The 24,457-nt window shown below is 41.1% G+C and overlaps 1 protein-coding gene across 1 annotated transcript in view; it reads left to right on the plus strand.

The window, feature by feature from the left end:
- The window catches only part of BMPR2 (bone morphogenetic protein receptor type 2), a 1,499,742-nt gene that overhangs the window by 849,121 nt on the left and 626,164 nt on the right, over positions 1 to 24,457 (plus strand). The window contains exon 5 of the mRNA XM_044075094.1: positions 20,717 to 20,808. Coding sequence (XP_043931029.1) covers positions 20,717 to 20,808 — 92 coding nt within the window. The remainder of the gene's footprint in view (positions 1 to 20,716; positions 20,809 to 24,457) is intronic.

Genomic DNA, 24,457 nt, shown 5'->3' on the forward strand with positions numbered 1-24,457 from the left:
TTTTGGCTTATCCCAGTTAGGAGTCGCCACAGAGGCTCTCCGGTCCGCTAATGTGTTTTAGTGGATTTTTACTTGCCGAGTTACCAGCCTTGATGCACAACCTTCAACGAAGGCACGCCCATTCACGCATGCCTCGACACAGAAGACGCTCTAACTGAGAATTGAACGTGACAACGTCTTGCTGTGTGGCGACAATGCTACCGCAGCACCACTACTGCGGGTTATCCTGCATCAAATAGAGAAGATTGTAAAGTGTAGGAGTAGCAGAAATAGAATAGGAGCTATTATAGACGTAAGTCCAGAAAGTACTGAGTTCAGAAAGAATATCTCTGTAGAACTATAAGATAATTTGGAGAAGGATTTTCTTGTGTTTGGAAGACCAGGTGGTATATATGGGACAGTGGTTGCTAATGGAGTTGGCAGTAGCTTGTCAGACATGTTGGGAAGAAGAACGAGCAAGGTAGGATTAGGCCTGGTCATAAGTTGTGAAAGATTTATGCTGGAAGCTAAATTGTAACTCTTGGTGCGACTAATGACCGTTTTTAGTGCCTCATTATTCACGCTTGGGGGAGGACATAAATAACAGCAATGTGAATTTTAACTTCACTTCCTAGCATAATTTGTATGATGAGCCAGTTGGGGCCCTTATTAGAGGCAGATTAGCTGTTTGGTGTTGTAGAATTTGATAGATGAGCATTATTTGTTTTTTATTAGTAGTAAAACTCCACCTCCTTACCAACTGTTAATGCTTGCTCTTTGCAACTAATGTATTTGGTAGAAAAGTAAGGGTGAATGTGGGGTGTGTCTTTTTTTAACCCAGATTCAGTAATGGCTAGTACTTTGGGTGTATGCTGATAAACCAGATTTCCAGAAGTGAATTTTATTAATGTTGCTTCCAGTATTCAGATAGTCAGTAGTGAGGCTGCTGTGCAAGAACTGGTTGGAGAAGTGATGTCTAATGGACCTAGATTCATGTTGCTGTCACCTGCTTTCAATAGACATAGTGAAGTTAGAATAATTATGAGATGAACTCTTCGTTTTTTAAAGGAAGGATGCATGTTATGTTTAACTAGTAGTTTCAAAGTAATTATAGTTTTATTTTTGGAGGGACTGGTAGACCTGGCAATAGATTTGGGTACTGGGTAAGACTGACAGTGTAAAGCAAAGGGGCACAGTATACTCAAAAAAATGTACTGCTCAAGGGAAGAGGGGCATGAAGATTGGCTTTCCACCAATTGAGGATGTTTATGGGTATGAGTTGTTAAAGGCAGGAATGGTGGAAGTGGTTGGAGGAATGGAAAAATAACCTTTGTCAGAAGGAAAATTTGTCAAGAAAATCATTGTAATGAAGAAGGTATAGAAAAGGGCTTTGAGGAATTTTATAGTAAGTGTGTGAAAGGAGTCGTACTTGCAGAGAATAGAATTATATAGCAGGTAGGTAGCTGAATGTGGCAAATCAATGCAATTTGTTGCACCTGTAGCCTTTTGTCTTCTACAGTAGGACTTAACAAGTCTCTGTAGTTTTCTTCATAGCTGTAACATTTATAGTTTAATAGTGTAATGTTTTCTTCGTTGATGTCCACTGTTGCACTGCTAAAATTTTATCTTAAATTTTATTGGCTGGGGACAGGAGTCCAATCTAGGGGTGGATGCCATAACATACCGTAATATCTCTAACAAACTCAAATGCTACAGTGTTTTTAGCCTTAAGTTACCCTATTTTTTTTACCCTTCCCATGACTTATTTAATTTTAGGGAAGAGATTGAAGCAGCAAAACAGTTGAGTAAATGAGGGGAGGATGAGTGATGAGACCTTGCGAGTCGCACTGAAAATGGAAGGCACAGTCTGTATATGAGTTGTCTACAGACATGATGAAGAAATAGATAAAACAATTGAGGGTATCCTTAGGGTCAGAAATAAAGGCAGAGAGGTACAGTTAATTGTAAACTTGTGTCAAATGTAATAAGAGCACCTTGGCTGCAACCTATTCTAAAAGGGTAAATATTTGTGATGTCAGCAAGAGCCTGAACCATCTTGAGAAAATGTATTCTGGGTTTGGTGTTCTAAGATGAGAAAGGAAAGAGGAACTCTGGTCCGGAAGTGAACAGTCTTGGGTTTAAGTGAAGATTTCTAGGAGGATGGGACTTGAAAAATATCAAGCAATGCTTCAGGAAGGCTGTTATAAGCAGACCTGAAAGTATTATAGGGCACTAGATATACATAACAGGTGCCATCAAGAGATAGTTTTCTGATGACATGACACTGAAGGTTAAAAATATTGTTTTTCTGAAATATTATGAAACAGGAAAGGGAAAAGAATGGGTAAAAATACCACTTAAGGTAGAATGAAGAGAAAAACAGTGAAGAACACAAAGACCCAGGCTAGTGAAAAGCTAGATATTTTGGTGAGAAACAAGATCAAACATTGTGTATGCACATGAAGACACCAGTAAAGATGAAGGGAGGAGTAGAAAGCTTAGTAAATGAGAACATATTCAGAAAAGAATGACAAAAAGCTGACTACTGAAAGTATTCTGAAAGGAAGAAAGTCGAGTTTTGTCATATCAGACAAAATAGATACGGGGATACATTATTTCAGTGAAAATGTGGCCTTGAAAGAAACCAAGAAACTAGTGGCCATGGCATTGAAGAGGACTGATGGGATTCACCCTAAGTACGTAAAGATGTTGGGGTCTACTACCTTACATTGCTAACTGTTTTACTTTGGGAAGCTGGCTAAGATTTATGACTGTAGGAGAGTCTGATGTGATCATTTCTGCCTTACCATTCTGATCTCATTTGCATGACAGAGTCACTGCTGAAGGAGAGAATCTTGAAATATTTGCAAACCAGCAGGTTACCAGATGCAAGGTAGCATGAGGTCATAAAAAGAAGGTCATGCAGACAAATCTGAAAGGGTTATTTGACTGGATAGCAAAAGTATTGCATACAATTGAGGCTGTGGAAATGGCTTTCATAATCTCTAGCTAAGTATTTAACATTGCACTGCCTGTTAAAAGTCCAAGGACTGTAATTGTGATCCTCTCAACAGAAAGAGATTAAGAGCAGATAGGAGGAGCGTATATACTCATTTTGAGGTTCAGTAATCTTTTTCCCTTTTTTCCATATTTAACACCTTTATTGACTTAACCACTTGTGACATAGGTAAACTTACATTTATATAAAAGTAATCAAACCATATTAACAAGCTCACATTTACAAACATTGTAGGATGTATAACAATATATGTGATGTGTAATATAAGCAACATTATGTAAATTATTCAATTCCTGCCTTCTCTTTGACCTCATTCCTCCTCTAAAACATTTGTCTGCATGTATTGTTCCCACAATTTCCATTTTTTTCTATGCACTTTGCTACTACCCTTTCTAAAGATCACATTTCCTGTTCTTTTATCTCTATTATAATATTCACTGCATGAAGTATAGTTAGTTTAGGTTTTGATTTCCATTATTTAGTAATTGCTTTTTTTGGCCGCCACCAGACCTAAGCTTAACAAGGCCTTACTATGTATGCCTAGGCAATTCAAGTCCTGTATTGCAGGTCAAAAATTAACTTTCGTGGTTACACTCATTTGCTCACCCTGTATTCCTGACAGAGTACTCTGTAAGGAATTTTGAAAGTCTGCCAACTCATTACGCTCCCAAAACATATGTTCCCAGTTAATTTTTTCCTCCCCGTCACACCTCCAGTGTTTGCTGTCTACCTGAGGAAAAATTCTTTGGAGTCTGCATGGCATGTAGAATTTTATATGCAAACATCCTAAATCCTAGACTTTGTTGCATATTTGGAAGCCATACCTATGTCCCCCCCATTGTTTCTTTGTGAATTGCATATCTAGCATCTCTTCCCAATCGTTTCTGACCTCTTCTGATTAATTCCTATAGTTATCATGCTCTTATCTTAACAAGTTAGCAAGGGTATGAGTGAGGAATGACCCATCTCTTTTGTAAAAAATTCTCTAAAATTGCTTTTTCTTGCCACAGTCCCAGGTTAATTTTTTTGAGAAGTCTGGACTCTCAAGGTTGGGTTTTCACTTTTTGTAGGTATCCTTAACATGGTTTCTCACAAAAACATACTGAACAAATTAGACAGACTCTGAGGAGGTCCTGATGTGTTAGCCTAGATAAATGATATAAAAGCTGTGCTGTAGGATTGCTACACAAGAAGCTTTAAAGAGTTTGAAATAGAAATTTGCAGGATTGGAAGCATGGATTAGAAAAATGAGTATAAATTTAAATTCATGATGCTGTGTATGGAAATCCGTATCCCAGCAAAGGAATACAGAATGTAGATAAGCACTGTCAGTATATATAATAAGTCTCAGAAACAACATGCATCATCTTTAAACTAGGATTCCTCATCTGCTGGTCTCATAGCAAGTTTATCTCCCCAAGCCAGCTGTGACTTACAGAATTTGTGGCACCTATCCTGTGGCAAATAACACCACTAACATAAGTAAAGCCAGTGGGACATCCAACTGTATTGAAGAACCTTGCAGAACCTAAGTGTATGTCTCATTATAATGCAAAAGGCATTAGTAGGTTGTGTTTTTTTACTGTAATCCTTAATGTACTGAACATAAGAACATGAGCCAGCAGCAGGGATTTCAGCCCCCCCCCCCCCCCCAATAGAAAAGTACAGTTTTGTACCTACCATAAATGTAGATGTTCGAGTGTTCACCCTGCTGCAGTCATCACACTTGGGTTATCCTGTCGTCAGGCGGTCCCGCAGTCGGCTGGATTTCCAAAGTCTTGGTCCGACATCGGTTGCTGTCGCCTCATCCCTGACGTCAGTGTGCCAGGGGTACATATACTGCAACCAACGCCATTTTCTTCAGTTTTTCTTGCCCCAGATGTCAGGTGCCCCCAAAAAGGTGATCCAAATTAGTACAAAATGGTGAGAACACTGTACAAAAACAAAATCCCTTCAGCTATAAGCAAATACATCAGTAAGGCATAGCAGAGATTTAGCCAGTAGATCAGAGGGGTTGGAGGGAGGGTAACCTGGACTACAGCAGGGTGAACACTCTAACATCTACATTTATGGTAGGTACAAAACTGTACTATGTTCATCGTGTTACCCTGCTGCAGTCATCACTCTTGGGTTGAGTCCCAAAGCTAAGGTAGGGTGGAGGTATCATAGAGGGTTAGTGGAGGCAATGAGGCCCTGCAGAACTTCAGAGGCGAAGCCCGCCCTGGACTTAGAATAAAGAGGTAAGTGATAGTGTTTGGTGAAGGTGTGTACAGAACTCCAAGTTGCAGCTTCTAAAATTTCCTTGGTAGGAACCCCCCTGAGAAAGGCTGTAGAGGTAGCTGTTGCCCTGGTAGAGTGGGATCTAATGGTAGGGGGATCTGGTTTCCCATGATTGGTATAACAGAACCGTATGCAATGGCCTATCCATTTAGAAATGGTTTGCTTGGATATGGCCCTCCCTTGAGAAGCTGTAGCATAGGATACAAAGAGCTGGTCAGTTTTTCTGAAAGCCTTAGTTTTATCCAAGTAGTAACGAAGCTGCCTGTGAATGTCCAAGGAATGCACGAGTCTCTCACCTTTGTTCTGTGGGTTGGGGAAGAAAGTGGGTAGGTGGATGGTTTGATTTAAAGCTACACTGGAAACCACCTTAGGCATGAAGGAAGGATTAGTTCGTAGAGAAACTCTGTCTTGATGAAAAATGAGGAAAGGTTCCACTGCCATAAGTGCCTGTAATTCTGAGACTCTCCTGGCAGAAGTTATTGCCAGGAGCAGGGCAGTCTTCCAAGATAGGAACTGAAGGTCTGCAGAGAAAGCTGGTTCAAAGGGAGGTAGCATTAGTTTTTCCAGAACAAAGTTGAGGTCCCATGTTGGTGTAGGAGCTCTTCTAGGTGGTCTAATGTTTTTTGCCCCTCTGAGGAACTGCCTTAGAAGAGGATTTGAAAATAAAGGTGGATTTGTGTCGTAGTGAGCTGAAATAGCTGAAGCATGGATTTTAATTGAGGAGAAGGAAAGTCCTTTGTGCAACATCTCAGCTAAATACTGCAGAATGTGAGGAATATGAGGCTGAGTTGTGACTTGGCCTTTAGCTTGTTTCCAAGCAGAAAACCTTTTCCATTTGTCCGAGTAAGCCTTCCTTGTGCTTGGCCTCCTGGCTTCCAGAATAACATCCAGTACTGCTTGTGAAAGAGGGGCTGGTTGAATGCTTAATTGATTTGCCATGCAGCCAGGTTTAAGGATGTTCTTCGTTTTCCATTGCTGCAGTCCTTACTATTGGGTATAGTCCGCATCCAGTCGGCCCGAATACCAGAGTATAAGGCTGACGTCGGTCAGGGCGCATTAGACTGACGTCAGTACGTCAGGGTACTAATGCGCATGACCGGCGTCATATCCTCAGTCTTTTTTGCCGCGTGGTCCGATGCAGAAGCAGTTTTGCGAGTGCAGGTTGGCGTTCTGAAATATTTCCGAAACCGGAGTTTCAGACCGAATCAGAGTTGGCTAAGTACCCGTTGGGAACATTTTGGTTTTTTCTTGCCTCAGTATTTAACCGGATGTCAGAAAAAGTGAATAACTGTATTTCTTGTGGGAAACAAATACCTCATAGGGATTACCATACATTGTGTATACCTTGTTTAGGGCCTGAGCACGGCGTTGTTGGTTGCCGCTCTTGTGCTAGGTTTAACAAACGCACTATTAAGAGGAGGTTAGACTGTGCCAGATTAGTGTTTGGGAAGCGTTGCAATTATAAAATGCCGCCGGATGCTCCGGCGCCCGCTTCCAAGAAGCGCAAGGACAAACCAGCAAAGCCTAGGGTTGATGAACCGCAGTCCCGGACGTCGGTTCTTTAGATGGCTCAGTGGAGCCAGAGGTTTTGCCAGGTGTTTCTATGGAATCTCAGGCAGAAACTTTACTTTTACAGGATGTACCCTCTCAGGAGGCAGGTCAGGCTGAGGGGCTTCTCAGGTAACTATTCTTCCCTCTCTTCCCAAAGTAGTTAGAGCCTCTCCTTCTGTTGCCAAAACTTCTTTTAGAGGTAGGCCAACTTCAGCTTCAGTAGGGGCTTCTCCTAGCCTTCGGGTTCTGTACCTAAGAAACATATGCTTAAAATGGCAGAAGATTTGATTACTATGATTAGAGGTTCTATGGGCCCTCCTGATAAGAGGCCTAGAGTGGAACCAGAGTTTGACAGTTTTGAACAGGGTTCAGGGGCTTCTGAGTCTTCTGCGGAAGATTTGCTGGAGTATCCTCATTATTCTGATTCTGATGTGGATGATGCCACTCCTTCGGCTTCTCCTCCTGAGGATTTTTCTTTTTCAGAGACTCTGCATTCCATGAGGGAGCACTTTAGATGGGAAGGCCAGGATTACTCTGATTCCAGGAAGAGACTTAGGGAATTCTTGTTTTACCCCAGCATAGGCCCTTAGCTATACCTCCTGTGTTGAATGTGGTGGAAGATGTTTTGCAGTGGCTTCCCTGAACCCTGATTCTTTGCCTCCTGCTCCTGTTAAACCTGATAGGTACTATAGGGTGCCCAAGCTCATAAGTATTTGTTTAAGAGTCCTAGGGCGGACCCAGAAACTGTTTCTCAGGGGCCTAAAGGTGTTAAGGCCTCTGTGGTTAAAAATCCTGTTCCCACTGACAAAGAGGCAAGGGCGTTAGATAGGTGGGGTAAGAAAGTGTATACTTCTTCCACTCTAGCCATGAGGGCGTTGAATTGTCAGTTTCACATGCTGAAATATCAAAATTATCTCCTTTCACAATTGAAATCTAAGGTGGATGCTTTGGCGGAAGGTATTGATTGTAAAGACTTGCTGGATTTAGTTTATGTGTCTGAACAAGTGGGCAAGCATTCTTTGCAGTGTGGTTTTGATGCTGTGCAGGCCTCCTCGAGGGTGGCTGCCACTAGTTCTGTTCTTCGCAGGCATGCCTGGTTGAGGGATCAAAATTTGGCTGAGCATGTTAAGACACGGATTTTGGATGCTCCTTTACAGTCTGATGTGTTGTTTGGTTCACCTGTGGAAGCAGTTTTAAAGAAAATGGAGGACAAAGCTAAGTCTATGCAAACTGTTAAAGATTTTTTGCAGGTACAGCCACCGAAGTTTAGTAGAAATTGGCCTGCTAAGGGGTGGACATATCCTGCTTATGATTCCCAGTCTAGGGGTAGGTCTAGACGTGGTAGGGGCAGGGCTCAAGGTTCTTTTAGGCCTAGAACAGGGAGTTCACCTGCTCAGACTTCTGGTGAGGGCAGGGGTCAGTCCTTTCGTAAACAGACCCAATGACCTGCCTTTTCAGCTGCCAGTAGATTCTCGTCTGGCAGCTCCTTTGGAAGGACGACTGTCTCTTTTCAAGGAAAATTGGGATTTAATTATTCCAGACAGATGGGTGTTGGACATCATTCAGCCAGTCCCTGTATCAGAAAGGGGCCTAGGATTTTATTCTCGCATGTTCCTCGTACCAAAAAAGGGGAACACGTGGAGACTGCTTTTGGATTTATCTCTCCTCAACACTTATCTGGACATTCCCAAGTTCAAGATGTTGACGTTACAACAGCTTTTACCCCTGCTGGGCAAAGATCACTGGATGGTAACTTTAGTTCTCAAGGAAGCTTACCTTCATGTGCCTATCAGGCTAAGTTACAGGAAGTATCTGCGGTTTCGAGCTGGAAATTCTCTTTATCAGTTCTCTGCATTGCCCTTTGGCTTATCTACTGCCCAGAGTATTCACAAAGGTTCTGGCTCCAGTGATAGCTTACTTCAGGCTACAAGGACTTCAAATCTATCCTTATTTAGACGACTGCCTGATTCTGGCTCAAGAAAAGGAGGACCTTCTACAGCATCTGGAATATCTTATAGCAGTGCTAAGATGCCTAGGGTATTCTGTGAACGAAATAAAGTCCAGTCTAGTACCCTCTCAAGACATGTGCTTTCTGGGTGTGAGACTGAAGACAGCAGCCCAGATGGCCTTTTAACCCCGGACAAACAAAAGAATCTATCACTTTACTTCCATCAACTATCTCATCAGTCCGTGCTGACTGCAGAGACAGTCCTTCAAGCATTAGGGTTCATGGCATCTTGTATTCTGGTGCTTCCCAATGCCAAACTGCATATGAGGAAGTTACAATGGTATCTCAAAAATGTATGGACACAGCACTGCCAGGATTTAGACACTGTCATTCAAATAATACCTTGCCTTCAAAGAGAATTTTTGTGGTGGGCTCAGGAATGTCACCTAAACAAGGGACTCTCTGTGACCCGGCCAGAGGCGAGTCAGATTTTACCGACAGATGCCTCAGACATTGCTTGGGGAGCTCATCTAAATGGAAAGTGGATACAAGTCAAGTGGCCTGCCAGACTACAGCATCTACATATCAACATGAAGGAGATGTTAGCAGTCCAGTTCGCATGGCTGGCTTTCAAGGAGTTACTTCTTCCAGGGCAGGTGTTGATTCTAACAGACAACACAACTGTCATGTGGTACTTCAACAAACAAGAGGGAACACATTCTTATCCTCTATGCAGGCAAGCGATGATTTTATGGGAGACTGCGCTACGCTTGCACCTAACTCTTCAGGCAAGGTTTCTGCCAGGAGCACAGGACTCCTTAGCAGATGTGTTAAGCAGGCAAATCATGGATCCCCACAAGTGGAAACTGGATCTTCATGTATTTCAGAAATTGACAGTGTCATGGGGAACTCCAGACATAGATCTGTTCGCTTCTCCACTAAACCACCAGCTGCCACAGTTTTGCACAAAGGGGTTTCATCACACAGCTTGGAAAGTGGATGCTCTGTCTTTCAGTTGGACAAACCTTCATGTGTATGCCTTTCCACCTCTGCCTCTTCTTCCAAAGGTACTGTTAAAGGTCAGACAGGACAGGCCAAGGATGATTTTGATAGCTCCAGATTGGCCTTGGCAACACTGGTACCCTCTACTACGGAGTCTGGTAAAGAAGCCTCCATGGCCTTAACCTTTGATTCCACATCTGTTTTCCCAGCAGGACGGTCATCTGCTCAATGTCAAGCTTCACTCTCTTCATCTGACAGCCTGGCATATTCTGTGTTGAAACACAGCAGGTCTCAACTTCCTCAACAAGTTTTAAATGTGATTAGGGAAGCTAGAAGACCTAGTACGAGGAAAGTGTACGCAGCAAAATGGAAGAGATTTTTATTTTGGAGTAAAGCAAAGAATTTGGAGATTTCTGAGCCTAATTTGAGTATGGCTCTTCAATATCTTACTGAGTTACTGGACAAGGGTCTGTCCTTCTCTTCCATTAAGATTCATGCTGCAGCGATCTCAGCTCACTATGATTGTGACCCACCATTGTTTTCGCATCCTTTGTTCAAGCAGTTTCTTAGAGGGGCAAAAAATATAAGACCCCCACGTAGAGCTCCTACTCCTGCTTGGGATCTCAATTTTGTGTTGGAAAAACTTACTCTACAACCTTTTGAGCCTGCGGCTACTGCTGAATTGAAATATTTGTCATGGAAGACTGCTTTTTGTTGGCTATTACTTCTGCAAGAAGGGTGTCTGAGTTGCAGGCCCTTATGGCAGTCGAGCCCTTTTGATTTTCCATAAGGATAGGGTATCATTACGCACTAATCCTTCCTTTATGCCTAAGGTGGTTTCTAGTGTGGCTTTAAACCAAACTATTCATTTGCCTACTTTTTATGCAGACCCCCAAAATAAAGGGGAAAAGATTTTGCATACTTTAGATGTACACAGGCAATTCGCGTTATTACTTAAGCAGAACTAAGGATTTTAGGCAGTCTCAGCAGTTGTTTGTTTCTTTTGCTTTGAGTTCGCAGGGCAAGCCTGTGTCAAAACAAACTATTTCTAGGTGGATTGGCTTTTGCATTTCATTTTGTTATTCCCATCATGGCAAGGAGGTTCCAGCTGGGATTAGGCCTCATTCCACTAGGGCTACTGCCACTTCAACAGCATTTCTCACGGGGTGGCGACTAAGGATATTTTGGAAGCAGCTACTTGGAGTTCGGTGCATACTTTCTCTAAGCATTATCACCTTCCTATCTACTCTAAGTCTAGGGCTGGTTTTGCCACAGCTGTTTTGCAAGGCATGTTGTCAGCTCCTGCTTCTTTATGATTTGCCAGCCTCCCTTACCTCTGCTTTGGGATTCTACCCAATAGTAAGGACTGCAGCAATGGAAACGAAGAACATAGTACAGTTTTGTACCTACCATAAATGTAGATGTTCGAGGATTCCATTGCTGCAGTCCAATTTACCTCCCTCCTTCCCTCTGTGTTTAGGGGTGGTTGTGTAGGTGAGTTTACCTGCTTCTATTTTTGTATATATTGTTCATGTTTTGGTACAGGTATTTTGGGCCTTGTCTTTTTAGGGTCTTCTGACATCTGGGGCAAGAAAAGACTGAGGATATGACGCCGGTCATGCGCATTAGTACCCTGACGTACTGACGTCAGTCTAATGCGCCCTGACCGACGTCAGCCTTATACTCTGGTATTCGGGCCGACTGGATGCGGACTATACCCAATAGTAAGGACTGCAGCAATGGAATCCTCGAACATCTACATTTATGGTAGGTACAAAACTGTACTTTTTGAGCTGGCTGTGTAGAATCTGTTTGTTTTGCTGCATGAGCAAATGAGGTATTTGAGGCAATATCCATGGTGGGCTGTGAGCCATATTCTTCAATATCGGGTACCAGTGCTGGCGTGGCCAGTCTGGGGCTATGAGAATCAGTCAAGGTTTCTCCTTTTTGACCTTCAAAAGAACCTTTGTGAGAAGAGGTAATGGAGGAAAGGCATATGCTGTCAGGTTTTTCCAACTGAAGGAGAGAGCGTCCACTTTCCAAGCTTGATGGTGGAATGTTCTTGTACAGAATTTTGTCAGTTGGTAGTTTTGAGGACTGGAAAACAGTTCTATATTTGGAAGGCCCCATTTTTGAGTTGTTATTGTAAATATTTGTGGGTCTAGTTTCCACTCGTGGGGATCTTTGATGTTTCTGCTTAGGTCGTCTGCCAATGTGTTTTTCTGTCCTGGCAGGAATTGAGCTTGTAACTGGACTTGGTAGGCCAGAGCTGTGTTCCATAATGTTATTGCTTGCCTGCAAAGAGGGTAGGAATGTGTGCCCCCTTGTTTGTTTATGTACCACATTACTGTGGTGTTGCCCATCTTTATTGCAAGTTGTCCTGGCTGTAGTAGATCCTTGAAGGCTGTCAGAGCTTTCTGTACAGCTAGCATCTCTTTTTGATTTATGTGCAGTTTGTTTTTTGTTCTGTAGTCCATAGGCCTTGAATGCATTGCCCTGCCATGTGTGCCCCCCAGGCATAGTCTGAAGCATCTGTTGTGATAGTTTGCCTGGTTGGGGGCAAGGTGAAAGGCTGACCCTTGTTGAGGTGACATGCCTGTGCCCACCATAGAAATTCCTGTTGAAGGCAGGGAATGAGAGATATCACTGTGTCCAAGCTGTGGCTGTGTTGAGATCATACGCTTTTTAGGTACCACTGTAATTTCCTCATATGCAGTTTTGCAAATGGTATTATCAGAATGCAAAATGCCATGAAGCCCAAAGCTTGCAGAATTTTTCTTGCAGTTAATTGGGTCTTTGTTGCCATTGTCTTGAAATATTGAGTCAGTTGAAGTTGCTTGTCTGGTGTAAGATCAGCCTTCTGGGCCATTGTGTCCAAGCTGGCACCCAGGAATGTCATTTTTTGTGAGGGTACTAGTTTTGACTTCTTTTCGTTTACTGTGTACCCCAGACAATTTAGTAGATGCTTCACAAAAGCCAGGTAATGGAAGATAATGTCTTTTCTTTCTGCTTGGATGAGGCAGTCGTCCAGGTATGGATATATTTGAATTCCCCTTTGTCTGCAGTATGCAATTAGTGGTGCCAGGCATTTTGTGAAAACTCTGGGCGCACTAGATAAGCCAAAGGGCAGTGCAGAGAATTGATAATGGGTTGAACCTGCAATGAAACGGAGGTATCTTCTGCAACTTTGTCTGATAGGGACATGCAGGTATTCCTCCTTGAAGTCCAACGTTACCAGCCATGCTTCCTTGCCCAACATGGGAAGTAGCTGCTGTAGTGTTAGCATCTTGAATTTGGGAACTTGTAAGTGTTTAGAGTTGAAAGGTCCAGAATTGGTCTCCAAGCATTGTCCTTTCTGGGTACTAGAAAGAGCCTTGAGTAAAATCCTTGGCCTTGTTCTTGAGTTGGTACCCGCTGAATGGCTCTCATGGTCATGAGAGCTGTAATTTGTTTTTGAGCCTCTGCTCTTTAATTTTGTGGCAGGTTTGGCATCCCTCTTTTCATTGGCAAGGTGTGAAAATGGAATCTGTATCCTCGTAAAATTATGTCTAGGACCCATTTGTCCTTTGTGACCATGTGCCAGTTGTCTGCAAATAGTGCTAGTTTTCCCCCCAAGGGGGCTGACAAAAGAGCTTTGTTTGGCCAGCTGAGGTGCAAGTCATTGAGTTTGCCTTCTGGTGGGTTGAGACCTGTCTTCTCCTCCCTTCTGGGTTGGAGTGCCCCATTGGCGAGGTTTATACTGGGCTTGTGGTTGTCCTGTGCCCCTTGGTCACCTGTATTTATCCCTCTGAGGTCTGTCAGTGGCTGGAAAGGACCAATTTTTTGTTGGCCAGTTTCTGCTGAAGCGAGGGGGTTGTACTTGTAGGAAATCTTTGACTGTCTGCATTGATTTCACCTTATCTTCCATTTTCTTTAAAACTACTTCTGCTTTAACTCCAAAAAGAACATCTTGCAGTAAGGGAGCATCTAGTAGTTTTGCTTTAACATGATCAGGCAGACTTTGTTCCTTTAACCAGGCATGCCTACGTATAACTGATCCAGTGACAGCTGCTCTGAAGGAGGCCTCTAAAGAATCAAACCCACATTGTAAGGTATGTTTGCCCACCTGCTCGGTGGCATGCAACAAATCCTGTACTTCTTTCAATTCAGATTGTTGAGGGAGGGAGGTTATCTTTTGTTTTAACTGACAGATCAGGAATTGCTGATACTTAAGCATATGAAATTGACTGTTTAGTGCTCTCATAGCTAATGTGGCTGAGGTGTAAACCTTTTTCCCCCACCTGTCTAGTGCTCTTGAATCCCTTTCAGAAGGTACTGGGTTTTTAGCCATGGAGCTTGGGACCCTGGGAGATAGTCTCTGGGTCAGCTACTGGGCTTTTGTAAAGAAATTTGTGGGAATCAGGAACTCTGTAGTATCTGTCAGGCTTGGCTGGAGCAGGAGGTAGAGAGTCTGGGTTGAAACTGGATTCTAAATAGACATAATCCACAATGTCCAAAACAGGAGGGATGGCTAGAGGTCTGTGTTGGGGGAGTAAAAGAAACTCTCTGAGCCTTTTCTTGGAATCAGAGTAATCCTGACCTTCCCAGTGAAAATGTTTCCTCGTAGTGTGTAAAGTTTCCCCAAAAGAATAGTCTTCAGGAGGAGGAGAAGCTGAGGGAATGGAATCCTTAGCATCAGAATCTTCATAAGGAGAGAAGGAATAGTCTTGGTCCTCAGAGAAATCCGAAGAAATAGACAGTTGCTCAGAGGAAGCAGAATCTTCCTCTTGTCTAGGTCTTTTGTCAGGAGGAGGCTGAGAACCCCTGATAAGAGAAATCAAATCTTCAGCCATTTTGAGCATCTGTTTCTTAGGCATAGGACCTTGAACAGGAGACTGAAGTGTAGTCTTTTTTGATTTAGAAGGAGTCTTGGACTTGGAATATGTTTTGACTGTAAGAGTCGTTGGTCTGAATACACCTTCAGAAACCGATGGTGTTTCTGAAGCACCAACGTCCTTGGAAGGTAAATCGTCGGAAGGGCCTGAAGTAAAAGGCTGCGTCTGCCTAGTACATTCCGTCAAAATATCTGTAGCGGTCTCGGGTTCCAGAACTGCGGTAGTCAGGGGCTGCGTCGGAGCCTCACTGATAACCGGAGAACCGGAGACCGGATCAACCGAGGCCTCGGAATCGGCCATAGGCCTGGGCTGTCTGTCCTTGTCCCTACGCTTTTTGTGCACGCCGGTAGTCAGAAGCTCCGACGGCATGTTATAGTTATCTATATCTATATCTATAAAATGTGTGTGTGTGTGTATATGTGGGTCTATTACCGGAGATCGAAATTACACTATTTAGGAATCCAGTAGTAGATGGCCACTAACACAAAAGCGCACTTCACCGAAAGTGCACTTTTGCAAACACCACTTGAGCGAATGGTTATGGACCTTAGGGTTAGGGCTTGGGTTAAGGATAGTGGATAGCTAGTAGAGCTATCCACTATCCTTAACCCAAGCCCTAACCCTAAGATCCGTGACTACCTCACCACAGTGGAGGACATTGCCCATTCATTCTAGTGGTGTTCACGAAAGTGCAGTTTCGGTGAAGTGCACTTTTGCGTTAGTGGGTATCTACTACTGGATTTCGAAATAGTGCAACTTTGATCTCTGGTAGTAGACCCGTATATGTATGTGTGTGTGTATATGTATGTATGTGTATGCATATATATAAATATATATATATATATATATATATATATATATATATATGTATGTATACTCTTACATGTATATTTGCTTGAATGTATATATGGAAAACTTAAACATTTATATACTGTTATTCAATTGTGAAATATATTGCAATGTTTTACCAGGTTCTTATCTATTGTCATTGTATATTTTGTACACTTGTATTTTCAACCAAAAGGGGGACTATCCTCTTATTATATACTAATGGATGTAAAGTCTACAATCTGTATGCTATTACTCGTTAATGTCTCTTTTGTAAATTGTTCTTCTCTCTGTAAACTTATAGAGTTTTTCTCCCCAAGACTCTGCTGAAAACGGACACTTGTTGTCCAGTTGGAGTATCCTGGCAAACAAATGCTAAATAAATAAATAAAATAAAAGGGGGCCATAAATAGCCCTATAAGGTAAGCCATATGACAAAGTAGCAAGGAAGGCCAGTGTGATGTTCATCTGCAGTCTTTCCACTGAAGGGTGGGCTGTAATGAAGTTCTCCAGTGGGACCAAAGATAAGATGGTGTTCCATCCTTGTGCATGTAGCTCTGTCTCTAGATACTGTGAATGAGCTGCCCACTGGTTGAACATTTTTTCCCTTTCCTCCTCCTTACTTAGTTTTAAAAACAAGGTATTTCTCTTCAAACAGGCCACCACTTGATCGGACATGTGACATCCCTGAGACTGGTTGATGGCCAGTATTTCCTTGATTTTAATCTAGAATGTCAGTTTTCCTGAGTTAAACTTTTTTTGACTATTTCCTTTGACCACTACAAGATTTTTGGTTTTAACTGAGCTTGGAGTACAGCATATGTTTGTTAAATCAAATCAGAATTTCTAGCACAAGTACCCAGGTCCATTGATAACTGATGGAGTTAGTCTCAGGGGGAACCAAGTGTCACTGTGGCAGTGTCTGACTTCAGAGGGCACTGGCGGTGCTAACCCCTCCAAGTTTTTTAGATGATTCATGTGAGTGACCCATGTTTCACATCCATCAGAATGGTAGGAATAAAAAAAAAATACTTTTTGTATGTTCTTTTCCTTTTTTTAAGCCACAGTTGTTGAAGATTGCCAGAGCAGGTTCCCAAAAAAGATTCTGGCACAGTGAACAAAGTTAAATCTCACTGCCTGTGCTTGTTATTGACCAGGAGCTAACTTTTGAGATTGGAGCACGTTCTGCTCTCTCCAGGGTTTGTTTTAGTGGTAATTTGTGGGGGGTTGTTTCCAGTAGCCCTGAGCAAGCTGATATTGTACATTGGTTTTCTTCAGTAACAGTTCCTAACCTCATTAAGGTTTTACAAAAGTAGAAGTTACAGCTTGGAAGTCGGTCATGATGTATCCCAAAGTGACGGTCATCAGCTTACTGTAGCTAGTGAGTCATTGAAGTGTTGGTCTCTAAACACAGGATATCCAGGAATAAGGAGCCCTACATTCATTTTGTCAGTGAATCTTTAGAGTTCTTTTTAATACAGCTCTCCAAAAATTAATATACTTACATTCATTTTATATTCTTTAATTCCGTTGTAGAGATGGTCTGTGACAAGGATTAGCATGACGCTTGAAAATTGGAGAGCAGAGTGGGGAGGATGGCAGACAAATTTTTGATTCCATTTTGGATTAAATCAGTTTTTGAAATGATGCGGAGAATGTGAGAATATATAGAAGGAGGCATTATCAGGAAGACGCAATAAGTTGATATTTTCCTCCTGGATGGTTGGTAAACATTTCCATCTAATGTGCTGTGTGTAGTTTTGCAGGCATCTTTGTGAAGACATTTTAGGTGATTGAGCTTCTCAGACTCTCTCTAATCACTTTATGGGTACATTTTTTGAAGAAAGGAGAATGTGGGTACACCACCAGTCAAGAACTTCATGAAAATCCACAGCATCTCAAGTGAATACCACCTTTCTAAAAAAAAGATAAGCATAGTTAACAATCCATAGCTTAGGGACATGAAGTGGGCAGTTTATTTAAGCTCCCAGAATATTTCTTTAGAAAAGGTAGTATTTTCTTAAGTTGTTATAGGGTCAGAAATAGTAACTGAATTCATAAGTGTGTGGGACAAACAATGTATGGGAAAATGCAGTGTTGGCTAAATGTGATCCATATCTTCCTTAATAGGTAAGGAAATAGAATGTGTGGGCTGAACACCCCTCATGTGACATCAGTTTCTCTTTGTCCAAGTGTTTCATCTCCTGCTATTTCAGAATCCACAATATTAATCCACTTTGTTATGGTCCAACAGATATTTGAAAATGGTGAGGCTCGAGTTTAGACCCTAAGGGCATTAGATAGTAGAGCATCAGTCTTAGTAGAAGCTAGCTAATACATACATGTTCAAATCCTTTTTTTTAGGAAATTTTTCTCTCTAAACTTCCCCTTCCCCACTCAGTCGTCTTGACATTTAGCTCTGTTTGAGACATAACATTACATTAGTTTATTGACTGGAACAGTTTTGTATTAGTGTTTTCCTGTCTGGTGTCCATGATGCAGTTATGACCACTTCCCAATATTCAATGATTTGGCCAGTCTTTGACTTAAATTTTGCCAATGTTGAACTGGCAATTCTTGTTGATATTGGAAAAAGAACTGCCTGATATGACTGCTGTAACTTTCAGTTAACAAAATTAGTGGAAAAGAAAGGGTAATCCGAAGACTGGTCCATAGTTTGCAAGGTGTGATTTCAGCAAATGCTTCAGTATTGGCATTGTCAGTCTGTCTGTTGTCCCTTAGTGTTCAGCTCATTTCTGTGTTTTTCAGAGATTATTTATGCAGTTGGTACTAGTCAGAGAAAATTTTCCAGTATTCTAAATGAATGAGGAATATTTTTCCTAGCAGAAAAAGTAAAGATTCTGACAAAAGGAATTGCCCTTTCTTGTAATGTCTGAAGTATCCAAATTAACAGTTAGTGTTTGGACTTTGATTGTCACTAACTATAATTGCTTGTTTAGAGGAATGAGTATTCTGCATTCCAGGTGACTTTTACGGGCTAGGCATGTAAAGGCTCTAGGGCCCATTAGCCTAGTAGACACCTATGTAGACCTTTGAAGAGGAGTAAGGTTATGAGTTCAAGTTGCAGGTTTGACCTCTTTGATCATTGTAGAGTACCATCAAACATGGTGCTCTGCCAGGTTAGCACAACATAGTTGTTTTTATGCAACAATGGCCATGTCTAATGGCAAGTCATAAAGCCAATGGAAAGTTAGCTGACTTGCAGTATAAAGGCAACGCTAAAATAGTTTTTTACCTCACAGTTCTGCAAGATTATGTGTGCTAATAGGTATGCTGTCTTATTCATAGTGCTTGCACCTGCTGTTTCATAGTGGGATAGAAATGCAGGTTACAGCTAATTTTAATCCTTGCTTGCCATTATTTTCCTCACATTACATGTGGGTGAGGGATGAGGCACAGTGCTATGAAATATGTTGTTTTAGATTGCCCAGGACAGATGGTGTGGAGTTGCTTTCTGTCCTAACCCCCTACTCGTTCCCCCTTCAAAACCATTCTGAAAGACTTCCTAGCCAAAAGCTGTCTCTCTTCTTGCTCAAAACCAGGGTAAACTATATCACTAAATGTGAACAAATACCTTAGTCATACTTTACATCTCCATACTCTCCCTTCTTCACACAATCCATCAATTTCTCTCATCTGGTTTTCTGTCTATGTACACCACAAGCCTGCTCTTCTCTTACTTTGTATTGAAATTCCTGTTTGTATTATACTAACTTACCTTGAATTTCTCTATAAACTGACTAAAATTTCTAAACTATTAAATCATTGTCATATAACTTTGCTTAACCAATGTTTTTATATTCTATCTAATTTGGTATAATTGTTTAAACTGTAGTTTTTTGTATTATTTAAAAGACTAAAATTATTCTTAAAATATTCTGTAATGCTTTGGAGCTTTTCTCCCTGGGCCTTCGCTGAAAATGGGCTCCTACCCAGAAGGACTTTCCTGGTAATCAAATTTCAATAAATAAATAAAATACCATTAATTTATTTTCAAAACATCTATTATAGGTGACAGCAAGGACAATGTAAAATTGATGACTACATGGTAAGTCAGAGATGGCGAACCTTTTGAGCTGTACGTGGCAAAAATTCGGAAAATGCCTATCTTGACTCTGCTGGTTGACCCCCCCCCCAACAAAAAAGAAACAGTTTTGTACATAGTAATTTATTTAAAAAAAAATACAGTCAAATCATGTGTGATGCTTTGTGAAAAATCAGTGACTTATAATAGCGAAAACGATAAGGGCACTGATAATTGGGCTTACAACAGTGCACAAAAAAATTACCTTACTTTTAATAGTAATTTTGAAATAAACTGAAAAAAATGTATGGAACACATTGCATTTGATTTGATTAACATCAGTTAATGACTTTTTTCTTGCTGAGTTTTAATAGATTAATGCAGGGTCAAGTATTTATTTTATTTTTGTTCATTCAGTTTCTTTTGTAACTCTGGTGTTGGTGAATGCTGGTGTGTCACCCAAACTGTCGTGTGTCACCTTTGACATGTGTGTCATAGGTTCGTTATCACTGTGCTAAGTAGTTTGTTTTTTCTGCACTTAAGAAAGGGATGAAGTGAGAAGGAAAAGCAAGTATTGTGAAAGTAGCTAGCAAACATTATGTATAGCTGTGTTTGTCTAGTACTAAATTTTGAGTTGACATTTCTGACTTTATAACGTTTTTGGTATGTAGTTCTCAGAGGGGTTTGCATTGAGGTGGTTCTGATTCTCTTCTGTTTTTTTTTTCCCTTCAGTGGCCTGTAATACATCTGAAGCCATGACTTTTGACCTAGTTATGCCACCTAGTAAAAAGCATTCCTAGTATGTGAGGTTTAATTTAAGGTATATGAACATTTGGAAACATGAGAGTGAATGAATTGTCACATCAGTGCCTCATTTCCTTTCTCCAGATTTGGTGTGCTTAGCTTCCAGGTAACTCCTTTGTGTATGTTGCTGCTTGGCAATTCGCAGCATTGCACCTCTCATTTAAATTGATTTCCAGTAGCAAAAAGCTTCCTGTTCTTCTACATCTGTGAGCATGTGCTAGTGGCTTTACACCTTACTTCAGTCTATCTTGGGGAGGGACAAAATGGCTAAGGAGTTTACCTCACAGACACAAGATACAGGGTTTTATTCTCACCTGTCTGATGATGCATATTGAATACCAAATTATAGTTTAATAATCTTGCACTTTTATTGTGTTTGCTTTTAGGAAACCGAAAACAGGGCCTGCACAGTATGAACATGATCGAGGCCGCAGTGTCTGAGCCATACTTGGATCTGGATAGTCTTAAACTCCTGGAGGTATGCATTAAATAAATTGTCACTGTATCTTTTTATTAATGATAGGCTGAGGGCAGAAGGTAGAATTTGAGGAAAGGTACAAGACTGATCTGTTTGCGCCGAGGGCTTATTTTCATCTCCTATTATTTTAAACACTGACCTGATAAATTTCAGGAGTAACCTTGCATGCTGATGTAGAATGTGCCATAAATGTGCACATGGATGTTCTCAGTATAAGGCTTCATGATGTTATTCAAAATTTCCTTTTATTTCTTTGCTTCCAATCAAAGTAGCCCTCACAATAACCCCAAAAAATTCTGGTCTAGCATTAAGTAAAATCCTCCACCCTGGCAATCCTACCCGCAACCCATTCCCTCTTAATACCACCTCAGAGACTGCTGTTCTCTTAAATAAATACTTTATTGAAACCATCTCCAAATACCTCTACCACCTCCTGTCAACTCTCTCACCCTAGTCCTCCTCCCTGAAATACATTCTTCCTAAAACCAGTTCCCACTGCCTTTATCAAATTGCAACTAAATAAACTTAAGCCCGGCTCTCCCTCTGTTGACAGTCTACCTTCCTTCTTCCTTAAAATTGCTGCCAGTGCTATCGCTTACCCTGTCTCTATTCTTATTAATTGTTTTATTACCGAATCTCTCATCCCAGACATATGGAAATCCTTTTACACAATCCCACTTCACAAAGGAGGTAACTCCACAGACCCATCCAACTATCGTCCTATTGTTATACTATCCCCTCTTTCCAAAATTCTTGAAAAATGGATCCACACTCAGCTACTTAAACACCTGCTAGATAATGACTTTCTTCCTCCCTCCCAACATGGCTTCAGACCTCACCATAGTACCTCTACAGCTCTACTTTCATTTACCCAGGCAGTATCAGCTGCCCGTGACAACAACCTACTAGTTTCCTGTTTATTCATTGACCTCTCCAAAGCTTTTGACACTGTCTCTCACTCTAAACCGATTAATAAAGTCAAGAATAAGCTTAAGTCTCAAATGGGTGATTCCATTGCATGACTCTTCTGTTCAAGTAGGTGTGGGTTGAAGAGACTGATACATTATCAAAAGCACTGCTGCCATTTTCATCTGAAGAACTCATTAGTGAAGTTAATAGCAACATTAAAGTTTTGCATGCTGTAGAGTAGACTACACTCAGGTAAGTGCCAGCGCCCCCCCCCCCTCCCAAAAAAAAGAAAAAAAATTGCACAAAGAAACCCATGCAAAAAATAAATGAAAAAAAATCACTTTTAATGAATTAACGTCAACTGGAGTGTCACAAAAAACAAAATGTAGGCAAATAACTCCACCCCCAAATAACATGCAACAGACATAACAGTAGCTTTTACACTTCTGAATCATCACTTATCTAGGTAATGCATAAATCTCCACATAGCTATATGTTTGCAATAAAGCAACATTGTGAAGCAAGTAGTTCTGCCTGATACATTTCCTGTTGCTTTTCAGTACCAAAGTAATGAGATTTCAGTTGCATGTGGAACATGGGGTGGAAGAATAATTTTTAAAGAAGTCTGCTGAATTGGTAGAGAACGATAAGCCATGACTGTGACCCAGACAGAGTTTGACCAACGGCTTGAGCACCTCTTGGTGTTGGAGTGGATAAGAATGAAGCTGCTAAGTTGACCTGCCTCTTTGGGAACATGGGATAGGGGTAGTTGCTTTGGCACATTCTTCGTATTGGAATCACAGGTGGAGACAGAGGAGTCAGGTGGAGGTGCTATCTACAAAGAAGGTAGGGCTTTTTCTACATGGAGGAGTGCATGTAGACTGTGGTGTTCCAGTGTGTGCTAGCCTAACGAATGTATTCGGTATGCAGAGGAAATGTTAAGGCTAAACTACAAAACTCCAGTCCCCAGTGTGTGACGGATAACTGCCACTCCTGATGCACTTGATTCTTGCCCGAGAAGATCAAGTAGGCTGTAAGGCTCTCACATCGGGTGAACATATTGGACTACAGACTGGCCAGAAGGAGGGCTTGAGGGTGTATATGTACAAACCTTCAAAGAAACAGCAGTTTAAAAAATTGTGAAGTTTTGCAACACAAAACTATGAGGTGTGCACTTGTAGCTGATATGAAATACATTTCCTCTTGAGTTTTCAGTACCACAGTAAAAAAAAAATTCAGTTGTACAGTGAACGTAGGCCAACAAAATCATTTTTAAAGGATATTGCCAAGTTATTTGTCCTGAAATAATGAGAATCGGACATGTATATGTACATAAACTTTCTAAGAAGCAAAAAAGCAAGTAGTATAAACCTGTCAGGCAGGTAATTTTAAGATCCTATCCATAATTCCTTAAAGTACAGTAACATTTTATCTAGGCGCTTAACCTCCTCTCCCTGCTGACCATGAAACTTCCCCTAATCAGACTAAAACCCATTGATTCCCAAGCAGTGAAGATTGTCCAGATGAACTTGGCAAGAGACATCCAGAAGGGCAATCATTTAGAACGACATCTGGGAGTTTGTGCTATTGATGGCATCTTGGCAATGAGAGCATTTTTTAAGTCCCTAACCCCCACTCTTGGAGTAAGGAGAGCTGCCTGTTTCACCACAAGGACTGTGAATATCCTTCCAATGTGAGTGTATGCTCCAGAGAGCCTACTAATGAGGGCTGTTGCAAAATGGTGGCTTGCTGAGCTGAAAGCCTTCCCAGGATGTCCAGTGATTGTGGTTAGACATGTCCCACTGTATCCTGCCCATCTTCCCTTGCCAGTTCTGTCAAGCTTAGAGTTTACTAAGTTAACTCTGGTTACCTGGGCTGTAGTCAGGGCTTTAACCCTATATGCACTGGTGTTGGCCAATCCCAAGATTACAAAATTTAAGCAGCAAACGTTAAGGATAACAGTGAATGTGAAAGTAGATTTTAAGCTTTTAAACTTTTTTTTTTTTTTTTAGGGGGACCCCATCACTTCTGTTACCTATATATGTTAGTAATTCTGAGATTGGTGTACCTCTGATTTAGGGGACTAATCCAAGGTATGGCAGTCTTGGACACAGCATGTAAAGTCTGTTTTTGTACATTTAGCCTTGCTGTTCAACGGCTTGCATTTATGATTTTCAGAATTTCATTTACTGTAAAACTACCATTTTCTCATCATTATACTATATTAAAATCCTTATTGGGGCAGGTAAAGTAACATCCTACTTAAAGTAAAAAAAAATAGTTTTGCTTCCTATAGATCGTTTGGTTCAAGCAACTAGAAGGCCATGTTTGGTTGACTACACTCAGCTAAAGGCCATTGCAAAAAAAAACTTAGTCATACTCACCCATGCAACAAAAATAAATAAAAATTTAAAAAAATCCCCTTTTAGCTATTTTTACTGAATTAACTGTAACCTGCTTGGCAATTTGCACTAAATTATCTATCAAAACTATCTTAACTTGCAACATTTGCGGTGTATACTGTGGATAATCTATATCTTGTTACTGTACTAAAGCCAACAACCAGTAATGTTGTTTACTACTGCTGCAACTTTGTATCTCTATTTTTTTTTGTACATGATGTGAAGCTTTTCTCCCTGGGCATCCGCTGAAAAAGGACCTGAGTCCATTCTGAATTTCCCGGTAAACAAATGTAAATAAATAAAAATAAATGACTTGTGTGTCACAGAAATCAAATGTA

Source organism: Protopterus annectens, chromosome 6.part0 (assembly GCF_019279795.1).
Source record: "Protopterus annectens isolate FY-2018-M chromosome 6.part0, PAN1.0, whole genome shotgun sequence".
NCBI classification, from domain to species: domain Eukaryota; kingdom Metazoa; phylum Chordata; order Ceratodontiformes; family Protopteridae; genus Protopterus; species Protopterus annectens.